Raw genomic sequence first — 12145 nt, 5'->3', positions numbered from 1 at the left:
GATTGGTATTGCATAATTTGTTCAACATGCACTATGGTTATTCACAATAAGATAAAAATTTGCCTTACAGAACTATGTATTAAGTTTTAGATTAAAAAATAATGTTTTTTCGGTGAAATTTATCTGCTAAGATCAAAGCGCCCCCTAGGCCTAGGCCTACATGAGAATCTGATGAAAATTGTGTGATAAATGCAAATTTTAACATCTTCCATGTCATGATATTGTTCGAAAAGGTGATGCAGATTAAAAACGTTACAATATTTACAGTTTATGCGCAATTAACTCAAAATTTGGTCCTTTTATTGTGAGTTTCAGCGCTGTTTTTCATCCAAAAAGTCCATCCCACCCAAGCAAAATGTAGAATGTACAGGCTGTCACAGAAAAACTGCTCTAGCCCATGCGATGCAACAAGGTCAATTAGGCTATACGACGTCGAATGTTGCTGGAGTGAACAATGTGGTGGAAACGGCCTGTCCATAGTGTCTATACTGTCTAGGTCTCCATAAACAGAGTCGCTGGTTTTCACAAGCAAATTTAGCTCACAAAAACTGAAAAGAGAGATTCATTTTGGGTGAAATCAAACTTATCATTATATCATTTTTCAGATCTAGGTTTTTCCCATAAACACCACATGATGCAGAAATACTCCGATAGGATCGTTATTCAAAGGTGCCCTCTAATAGGACGCCTTCATTTTGTCTGGGATATACAAGGCTTCATTCAAATGAGTATCATCATATTCTACTGGGCATACAACACCGCTATGACCATGAACATTGTTCTTATTCCTAATTACCATGAGGGAAAAATATCTCTGGTCTTCATATTCAGTAAGTACCGCTGTACAAGTGTTGATCAGTAGCTTTTCACTTGAACTGGGAGTGTGTTGTAATCACCAATACCAGCTTCTACAGATTGTATCTACATTTTATATGGTGTTGGTATAAATTGGTTCAAATCCCTCCTTTCAATTGGAATAACATGGGCTAAGTGAATCGCTCTTAGTAATATTTCTCGAACAATCTGATTTTGAGAAAATCAGTTGCACTGGAAGGTTTTGTGAAGTTACATTTTGATATAATACCCTAGCCTAAGTTTGTTCTAAGAAGATTCCAAATTTAGAGTTACTTAAACTGTCAAGACTTTCATTTGATAATAAAGCATTGCTCAAGGCTGATTCAGCCTCACTGATGAAATATCTTTGTCTCTTTCAGTCTACTGCATCGTTGCCATCAACTGTATTTTATGCTTATTCAAAGCTGCCACATTGAATCCAGGGAGGGTCCCACTCGGAACTGAAGTTGACATGTCTGGTAGGTTCTTACACAACAGCTATGAGTAGGGAACAGAGGGTCTTTGGGGACTAAGTGAATGGTCATGTGTGAAGTCTAGAGACATGTTTGGAGAGGACAAAATGGACAGATTATAGTCTACTCCGAAATTCCCACTGCTAGCACTACAGAGAGAGTACAACAAAGGCATTGAAATCACTTGAATGTCAAGAATAGTCTGTTGGCAAAAATTGGTTAGGTATGTAACCCTGGCCAGGTTCTAAGCTTGAGTTGCTGATCAACCTGATAGTCACTTATGTTGTGCAGTGCTATGTCTAAAATTTGGGACTGCGATTCCTGGCAGCATCAGGTCATAATGTTGCAGCAAGCGTTTTGGCAGTGTCCATTTATGCAGGTTATATCATACAATGACTGTATGTCTTTTAATTTCTGATCGGCGATTGATTTGACTGATCACCATTTGATGTTTCTTTATTTCTCCTGTTGTCTTTCAGACCAAAAAGATTGGACATTTTGCCAAGTGTGTCAGCGGAAAAGACCGAGTCGTGCTCATCATTGTCGGCGATGCAAGCAGTGTGTTATGAGGATGGATCACCATTGCCCTTGGTTAGTATGTGCTCTTGGCCAGAGAAGGGTGATGATACTGATGGCATTCTTATTGAGTCACTTTTCGGAAAAATCATCTTTGCCACATTCTCAAATCGGCATTCATCTACTTCAGGATCAACAACTGCGTTGGTGAAGCGAACCACTATGCCTTTATCCAGCTTTTATTCTATGCGATGGTCCTCAGCAGTCTGTCCCTCCTTCTTGGAGTGTTACATTTCTTTGTTTACAAACCATGTACACAGTGCGACCAGGTAGGTAATCCCAACTAATTGTATTGTTCATTTTTTTGCAAAATGGGTGTCAATTTTGACAGAGTAAATATTGTGACTGAAAAGATGTGTCCAAATTGCATTGAAATTGGATGCAAAAGTTCCTGTACTTCCAAACGTTACTTGATTGAACTTGAACACTGCAACACAGTGCACCGTTGAGTGAGCAGTTGCCATACTAAAGCATTTGATGACGGGATCACTTTTTTGATACACTTTATATATTATGCTCTCCTCATATTGCAGAGTTCCTGGTTCATGGTGCATAACTATGGTGTGATTATATCTGTGATTGTCATGGGGGTCATGATGTCATGCCCGATGGCAGCAATGCTCCTTGGAAATCATCTGAATTTTCTATATGTAAGTGTATGTTCTGTCAGATTTGCAGTATGAACCAAAGTACTTCTCATCCTTTAACTCAACAGAGGACTTCTCATCCTTTAACTTGCATCCAATGAAATGAATTAATCCCCTCATACATGATAAATTCGATTTAAGGCTGTGAATCCAAAATCCCTCACATCAGAAACACACAATATGCATTTTTGTCCTTGTGTGATTGTAGGAGTTGTTGAAAGAACCAATTTTTATAAAACCTAAATTGCGATTCTTCTTTAAGGACCGCACTACATTAGAGGCGATGAAAGACCCATTCCCACCAAACTTGTAAGTAGCTTTATCTTCTGGAGACTTACTCCATAATATCACTGAGGCTCTCCCATGTTACTGTAGACCAGGTAGTGTTTGTCAAACCAAAAGTTAGCAAATTTGGTAATTTTTCATTTCGCATTGACTAAATTCTATTGTACGGTGGTCGTACATGTTCATTGTGGGGTTGAAAGAAATTGTGTACAGTTGATCAGTATGAGATGACACAACTGTGATTCTCTTCAGTCTACTTATTGTCTTGATCTCTTGTTATATAAACAGTCTGTATGAATTGTTTTATTTCATTTTCTTCCAGACAAGTCATCCCGAAGCCTGTGGTGGAAATCTACGAGGATCATTGTGGAGACGGTCCGCCCTGGCGCTGGCTCTTGCCCTGCCATTACAAGAGACGCTCACTGCCTCAATATCTGTCGCCATATGACGTCTGACTCGTCTTACCATCTGTCGCATCTGTTATCTGATCTCACAACGTCCATTTCATACTCAGACTTAGGAATATTTCACTTTTTAAGTTATGTTGAGGATATAGTTTGAATCGGGTCACATGTGTATCAACATTTTCTAAGCCAAAAATTGGTCTTCAGTAACTGGTTTCATGGTCAAATTGTTTTGTAATTCTGTACATGTTTTATTTCAGTAGGGGTTAATGTTGAGTTCTCCAGACAACGTGTTTCACTCCCTGTTTCTCGCAAAAGTCTAAATAAACAGACAATGCCATAATTGTTTATCATTGTCACTGTTGACTCTTTCGATCAAATTCCGAGGGAATTATTTAATCAGATAGTCAAAGAGTTTAGTTTAAGGCAGAGTTACAGGGGGACAGTGATTCTTATTATATGGGCTTTCTACTTCCGAAAATCATATTCACTCTGGCTGATCAGTGTCTTTTTCCCCCATGGACACTCCTGTTTTATGCGGAGATACGAATCTTAGGCCTGTATTGTTGCAAATGAGCATGCCTTCCATGGTATATGATGCTGAGTCTGACTAGCCAGGGTGATGTAGGCATAATATGATGATAGTGCCATTTTCCCTGTTTTTGTGCTATTTTTTGAAAAAATGTTTTGTACTGTAGTCAGGGTTGGAGTTGTTTATGTGAAAACCATTAAGAATGGTGCATTAATCTCAACCTGGTTTTATAGCCATCACAGAAGTTAGGTTAGCTTTAAATATAATTTGTCAGTATTTGCGGATCACACATTTATGCTGGGCATCAATGACAAGACCTTTGCATATTTCAGAACCAAAGTGTATACCCTATTTGAAAGGGGAAGAATATGTTGATGTTTATATTTAAAATGTAAATTTTATATTGTAATGTTTGTCCTGTAATGTTACAACAAAGGTTTTTGTACAAGTACCGGATATCACTTTTTCACACGTCTAGTTAGATTAATGTCATACTTGTACAGTCATCCACTTCTAATGTTAATTATAAGATGTCTATCAGATTTTCCCTGTGTATTGGTGATCACTGGCACAATTGTCGTACATGTGGAATGCACGGTTCAGGCCAACATATTTTGGCTCGTAAATGGCTGTACCTCTTCCAGCCACTTTAAAAAAAACACAGTTTCTGCTGATCTGCTTTTTGTCTCGACAGATCTGGAGACTGTACTGTTTGGATATTGTAGTTTACCAACTTGGGTGCGTGTATTTTTTACGCAAATGGGCATGAGTATTCAAGGGATTGTATTCTTCACACTGGTCAATGTTTTTTAGGGCTTTTGTAATTCTTGTTAGGTGCTGGAGGGGTGATTGGTTTACCAATGATATCAGGTGGCTTTGGGTTTGGTTTGGCTTATGGCTACAGGAGTAGAAAATTTAGAACCCCGGGTCTAGAACTTTTATCAGCTTTTGAAGCTTTCATACAGTCAGTTACTTGCCTGCTTACATTAAGCTTGTGCATGAATTCATTGAAGTCTTATTCATCTATATCATAATGGTATTAATAATCTCATGTTTGTAGTAAAGAGAGTCTATAGGCAGGAGCCAGGTAGGTCAGATTAAGTTACACTAAGTCACCAATAGGGGTCTGACCTCCCAACATACATGTATATCGAATATTTTGTAATATCAGGAACCTGAAGACTTTGAATTGACCCCATATCTCCTGCCTATAGTCCCCATTTAAACATTTGATGCAGCAGTCTCCTCTAAAAGTTGTTATGTGGTGATGATTTGTGTATATTTTGGGTACATGTAATGGGAAATATACTGTTAAAAGTAAGTTCTATTGGGGAATTGTACAGGTTATTAATGCTAAATGCATGTAAAGGTGAAAGTGTAAGAATACACAAATGCTTTGTAATGATAGCTGTGAGTAAAATACTGCTACAAATGTTATTTATTGCTAATTTGTTCCTGATTGTTTATAGCTAAAATGAAAAAAATTAACACAATATGAATTTAAAGGAAAACTAAATTTGTTGGCCGTGTTTAACAAATTGATTGTCAATGTACATGAAGATGTACATGCATTGTAGCATTGGCGTGATCAAACATTGGGTATAATCAGAAAACCAGGAATACTACATTTCAGACACTTGCATATAATAGGAAACCAAAATGAAATGGTTTTGTATACATGTATTTAGAACAACGGTACTCTGATGTATAGTTCCACTTACGTCAGAACATTGTTATAAAACACAGCTATAGACTGTTGGAACGAAACTGGTTTACAATCTCTCACAACATGTTGCACACAACCTGTCATCTGTAGTCATAATTTGATAAAAGAGAACAAAGTCATGCTAAACATGTGTACATGTACATTCAGTCATCAAATCTAATGGTTGTTGGCCATCTTGGTAGCCTTGTAGAAAACCCAACATGTGCATCAGTGTACATCTGTGTGAAATTTCTACTGGGTCTCTGTTGAAAACCAAGGCAGCCAAAATGCCCCACATCCATGTTGTTACGTCTATACCCCAGATCATGCAGGTTTTTCAACAAGCTGTTGATTTTGTACTGGGCACGAGGTTAGGTTTTTTACATGCTATTTTATCATGTTGTACGAATATAGCTATTTACCGTTTCGATTAAAATAAATAGTAGGCTCTCGACTACACAATATTACATGTTGGCCTTGTGTTATTTTTTTACCACCTTCACTAAAGGCATGTCCATGGTCAAAAGACTCCTATATGTACAGCTGAATGGAGCATAACCCTTTTGTAGATGTGTTGTTTGGCATCATTTGAGTCCATTATATGAACTACATGTACATGTACATTGTGTGCAATTGCCTGCACAAAGGCATGTCCATATCGAACATTTGGTTAGCTACAATGTGGACATGGGACCAGTGTGATCATGAAGAAACACACCTCAATGCTTTTGACCTTATTTGCTACAGAATACTACTTAAAGTCCTCTTTACTTAACATCAGAATGCCAATTATTCCAGCATATCAGATCCCAAAACTACCTCTGATTGTTACCAAGAGGAAGAAGCTGAGGTAGTCTGTCCACATCACAAGAGTTCAAGGAACCAAGCAAGACACTTGACCCTAAATGGCTTTGTCATTCGAATAAGACATAAAACTGAGGTTCATTTAGTGCCTCTGCCAGGGCAAGCTCAATAGTCAATACACAATCAAAGTGCAGGGAACAGTTAGCTTGCAGTGGATTTGCTCGGCCCTGGCTGAAGATGGGGGTCTGGAGGGCCATGAATCCAATTGCTGCCAAACTGTAATGGTACGCAACAATGCTCATCCCACCTTAGTGGCAGAAGATTGACTGGAGAGAGCTCCTCAAAGTGTAGAGTGAATGCTGAAGGATGATATTGATAAGATCGGTCAAGAGGGAAACAAGATTTGATCAGTCTTATGGCATGGAGGACAGACTAGCATGTTGCAACATACTCAAACGTGTTGGGTCACGCAAAGTGCTGCAAGCTAGGTTGATCAGATGGATCAGTCTGCTGCTATTATTGTCCCTGGTTGTGACACATCTCAAAACATGCCATCTGACTAATCTGGTTGTGACACTAGCTGCAGATGTGCCATTGGACACAACAGTCTCAAGAAAACAAGACAATGGGTGACATGAATAGACTAGTGAATGCATTTACAGTGTCACATCGTACAACTGACAATTGCTGACCCAGATTGAGAGGTGTCCTGATTACAGAGGAAATAACAAGTTTGGGATCAACTGCAATCAGGCTGTCTTTGATAGAGATGTGTCCGCTATGGGAGGATCCACTGAACTTTTAGTTTTGTACAGAAGGGCTTGGTGTATAAGGGCAGAAGTTGCCAGTAATATTCATAATGCCCAAGGGGTTACATTTAATAGAGAGGTCTCTACTTGAGGTTGAGGTGCCATCTCTAGACTTGCCACTGATTACAGAATTACTTGCAGTATTGTACAGCACTTTGACTTTCAAAATGCAATGAAATTTCTGCTCTGTCCTGTCCTATCCAGTCATTGGCTGATATTTATAAAAGACTAGTAAATGCTAATACTTCAAACTTTATGTACATTTACACTAGCCATCTCTGTAGAAAACTGTAGTAAAAGCATTTACTAGTCTTTATAAATATTAGCCATTATCTGAAGAAATCCAAATGGAAGGACATGCGTAGTACATCCACAATTTCGTCTAGATAAGCCGGAATAGAGATTCAACTTGTCAGCAACGGATCGATTCCACTAAGGCAGAAAACCACATCAGAGTCAAGTCACAATACTGCCAAAGATTACTGCGGCAGTTCCCAGGGTACCACAGGCTTTGTGGACAGTTTATATGGGCCAATAACTTAACCTAATGCCTGAGATGAGAGTGCGGTTTTCGCCTTTGCCCGTGGTTCAGGCTGTAGTATTGACACTTGAATAAAGAAATCAAGAGAGTTTTACCAGTCTATCGTTTATTATTGTAGTTTACAATTTACGTGTATGCCGATATGGGTTTAGGGAAAAAGGGTTACAACTGATGGGTGCAGCATACATGAGCAAAACCTGGGTGTCACTGCAGTAGAAAGTGTTCTAGGAAGTGGTGCTGCAGGCTCATAATTTTAAACAAAATGCCTGTCCTGCAGCAATAACATGTACATGTATGCAGTACATTTTCTTGAGGATATTCTACAAATGAAACTGATGGAAAGTTTCATCTCAACACTAGAAAACTGCTCGCCTGCAATTCATTAGCTATAATACAAATTCTCTAATCAGAAAAGTATTCTTTGTTGTTAGAATTAGACAAGATCACAACACCACAGATCTTCGTGCAACGAAAGGCCCTTATCTTTGGCGCTTTTGTTGAGCATATGACCATTGGTGTCCTTATTAGCACAGAAGGCTTTGACACTTACAAATGGCTTAAGATTTGGCCAGACAGGCAGTTTCCTTATGAAGAATGATTGTATCGCAGTAAATTTGTCACGTCCAAGCAGAAGGCCAAGTGTCAAATATACTGTGATCAAACTCCAAACAATCATATGAAATTTTGACGAAGACCGTTTTTCGAAGAAAAAGAGAATTGGAACAAAATACTCGAAGATCTTAATTGGAGATGCGGGAACTATTGACCACTTACAACAGAGCTCTCAAATCAGCATTTTAACATTCTGCAACATTTGCAGTCGACTGATGGAGAAATTAACAAGCTATTTTTCATCAGTCTACATGTATTTTCTAAATTGCTAGCCAGCATCACACACAACAAGAATATTATTAATAGATTCCTGCACCCTTAAGCCTTTTGTTCCAACATCCTCTTTAACAAAAGCTGACCTTTGATCATTAGCAACAAAGTATACATCAATGTCAACCTTCATTCTGGGCAGGCAGCCTGGCTGCAACCTCCAACAAGTGCAAGTCATCCTTTGCAACTTCAACTGGTACAAACACATTTTGATAAAATATGCTATTATTCCATTACTTGAAAATTTAAAACATTCTTTCAATTCATCAATCAAATTATCTAAAATGTACACAATTGTGTATCAAGTGATCACATAATAACTTACAAGATATGAACAATACGTTTCTATATACAGGGTCTGTACAAAACAACTGCCCTTCGGCTTAAGGTCTGTCTGGCTCTAGCCTGGCCAAAGTCTATAGAACCCCACAACCCATTCCTAAAGGTCTGATGACAACTGGCCTCTACCTTAATACGACATCGACCAGCCTTGAACTATACAACCCAGGCTTGACCTACATCGGTTCCTATTGTCTAAACTTAATTCCATACAACCTGGCCTTAAGCAAGTCTAGACTTGAAATATCAAATTTTGTTCTTGGCATGAAATCAGTCGGTCTTGGCATGACTTCAGCAAGTCAGAAAGTACTGATGAGTGGGCAGCCCAGTAAATTTGACGAAGCCATGGGTTTTCCACTGTCTAACGATATGGAATTGGCCACCCAACTGGTATCAAGCACAGGACGTGATGCATTTGTGATCCTGAAAATCATCTATACGAGACCCCACAGTATCTCCTATAAACTGTGTGATGTTTATCACATTCCTGACACCTTTATCAATGAGGCACTATAAACTGTCATGAATATTGTCACAAATACCAGAAATTAAAACCAGACTTGACCAACACGACCTTCAAATACCGTCATCATCTATTCAACTAAAAGATAAAACTCCAGTCAACTATTGATACAAATCCCAAGACTGGAGACATGTTTTGGGAAATTAAAGTTCCTGAATTTCACGTCAAATTCTAGAAGCTCAACGTAACAAATTCATATCTATCTGTATATACAATATTATTCCAAATTTACAAAAGATAGTGATCACAACAAAGTAAGACCAATTCTTAAAAATTTTGTGACGAACAGTTGACAGTCTTCTGACATGTCGAAATCTTGGAACTCCAAGGGAAATTATTTTTCCTTTTTCATCAAAACATTTACATTTCCTCAATTTTCCAACCTGGCACTGCTGCTGAGAGCAGCTGCTTGGTAGTTTTTGGTGCCCAATCGTTCAGCATGGTGCCCCCAAACAGGCCACTCATAGAAGATAGAAAGTCCTGTGAGTACCAGACGCCCAAAATGTTTACAGTCACAACTTATCTAAGAATGGGTCTTACTTTTTTGTGCAAAGCATAAAAACAGAAGTGAACACAATCAAAACTGTACAAGTATAAAATGAAGTTCATCTAATCAAAACTATATATACAACAATCAAAACAAAATGTCAACAATCAATCAATATGTCAATCACAAGTTCCCGCCAATCAAAAGCGCCTGCTTCGATTTTCTCTCAAATGCGTTGCTATATATACAGGGTGTTTCGAAAAAGTCCACACCTTGTTTAAGCATACGAAATGGTTTTTTCTTCAAGACACCCTGTATAATATGCAGAAACCTTTCAATATGGTCTGGACACTTAACAGACGGTTAATCACAATCAATTTTGAGGATTTCACAAATTATTTACCACCAATTTTGTCATCTTGAAAGCAAATGCAGGTTTGATATCAATCAGTGCTGGGAGTTAGGGGAAAGCAAGGGAAACTGTGGGAATTCAGCTGAAAATTATGTTTTGTTCCCAATAATAAAGCAATACCTAATGAAGAAACCAGGAGGAGTTGCCATCCAAAAGGAATAATGCATGGTTACTCATCTAAACACAATGTTTACTGAATACCAAGAAAGCGGAAGAGTTCAAATATTGAAAGGAGGTACTTTTTTTACCTGAATTTTAAGGAAAAAAATACAAATTTCGTAGGAAGAGAGTTTATAATAAATTGTACACAAAAAAATACTGGTATCACTTTTCACGAAGTCTATTGAAAATACAGAGCAATATGAATAAACAGTTAGAATTTATTTGGAAAATGGAGGTTAAATTTGCCAAAGTGCTATATCATTTGCAGTATATTGTGTACACGGAATATTTAGCATTGATAAGAGAAAGTTCAAAATGAGGTACTTAGGAAATAACTTTTGCTCAACGTCTACGAGGGTAGGGGGCACGAGGTTACGTGTTGTTCTTGTACACTGAACAGATACAACATGTTTTTTTTGTCTGCCGCCTGATGGCCAACACTGTATGCCTAGCTACCAACAGAAACATTTCGGCTAAATCACATTTGATATCGCCCTCACAGGTAGTCTATCATTTTGTCTATCAAGTTTAGAAAGGAATAGAAAACTGGTAGATTGCATGACATTGCACAAGTTGGGCAGGTCACGTAGTTCGGGTGACCAGCCAATTTGAATCGAGAAGTTGCCAGGATTATATAAGCTACAAGCTACACACATCAAGAAGATGCCAAGCTAGGGATAATACTGGTTTATACACGACGACAGTCTACAGTCTAAACAGCAGCAGCAGCTAGATCAGTGATCGTTACATTAGCAGGAACATATTCATATGAACACACATTGCTTCAAATAAAACAATATACAAACCTCAGTACATATCACAGCCTTTTAAAGATTTTCTGGCAAAAATTTGATCATCCAAAATTTGACGTCAACTGTACAAATGGAACTCTGATTATCACACTCTCTCCTCTAGGCTCCTTTCCCTGAATCGTCATCAACGAACAAAGACACTCTCAACAACACGGCACAATCAACAACGAAAACAGAAGCACAAACATCATTTTAGGGTCGATCTGGAAATCATTTGCACTGTTGAAAGTTTATAAACATTATCTACATTGACTGACACCAATGCAGATTTTACTGACATATCTTGAAGTGTTTTTCATTGAAATTTATGTAGATTGAAAGAGATGTGGGGTTGTACATCTAGAGTACAATAATCCCCAGTACGTCAACCAAGACCGTCTCATGGTGATCAATTCGTAAACTTGTTTCCTTTTTGAAACCTGTCTCAAAGTAACTTTCATAGCATTTTTTCTCTCTCTAATCAACCTAAAACGAATGTGCTTCTACTTGTATTAAGTTCCTGCTACCTCAAAATATTTTCCGAACAACAAATGCATCATCAGTGAAGCATGTCATTAACAAGTTATATGGAGCCAACACAGGGACTTATTTTTAACAGCGCATCATTTCATACATGAATCGTGAAATTTAGAACTTAGATTTTGTATGTATACTGTCTTAAATACTTCAGCTCCCCTGCAACTAGATCTATGGATGCCACTGAGGCTACAGATTTTTTACCGATAGTAAACAAATCTCCTGGTTTGTCTAAGCCAAAATGCACACATCGTTTTAAATGAAAAAACATCTTGCAGACCTTACATCGTCAACTGTAAGCATTAGCCGAAATGCAATGCAGCACGGCTTTAATTGTTCAAAAGTGAGAGAGCATAAAGGTTATAATCTACACAAAAGTTGTCTTTGACTGCCTTACCCTGG

At 38.1% G+C, this 12145-nt stretch overlaps 1 protein-coding gene across 1 annotated transcript; it reads left to right on the top strand.

Annotated features, from left to right (window-relative positions):
- Nucleotides 1-140: 140 nt before the first annotated feature.
- LOC135487138 (palmitoyltransferase ZDHHC21-like) lies at nt 141-5923 on the top strand. Its single transcript, XM_064770556.1, has 8 exons — nt 141-233; nt 606-830; nt 1215-1313; nt 1787-1898; nt 2014-2152; nt 2417-2533; nt 2793-2839; nt 3138-5923. The coding sequence occupies exons 2-8, from the start codon at nt 632-634 to the stop codon at nt 3268-3270; spliced, it is 846 nt and encodes a 281-aa protein (XP_064626626.1). The 5' UTR covers nt 141-233; nt 606-631; the 3' UTR covers nt 3271-5923.
- The last annotated feature ends 6222 nt before the right edge of the window (nt 5924-12145 follow it).

The sequence above is a fragment of the Lineus longissimus genome, chromosome 4 (assembly GCF_910592395.1).
Source record: "Lineus longissimus chromosome 4, tnLinLong1.2, whole genome shotgun sequence".
NCBI lineage: Eukaryota > Metazoa > Nemertea > Pilidiophora > Heteronemertea > Lineidae > Lineus > Lineus longissimus.
Note: the sequence above shows the minus strand (reverse complement) of the source record. Positions and strands in the feature narration are given on the sequence as shown.

What these genes read in the sequence shown, in the direction of transcription:
- LOC135487138 (XM_064770556.1), top strand. Translation starts at nt 632, where the DNA reads ATGATGCAGAAATACTCCGATAGGATCGTTATTCAAAGGTGCCCTCTA. An exon ending in ATCATCTGAATTTTCTATAT is followed by an intron (nt 2,534 to 2,792) that starts GTAAGTGTATGT and finishes TTCTTCTTTAAG; the next exon opens with GACCGCACTACATTAGAGGC. An exon ending in GACCCATTCCCACCAAACTT is followed by an intron (nt 2,840 to 3,137) that starts GTAAGTAGCTTT and finishes ATTTTCTTCCAG; the next exon opens with ACAAGTCATCCCGAAGCCTG.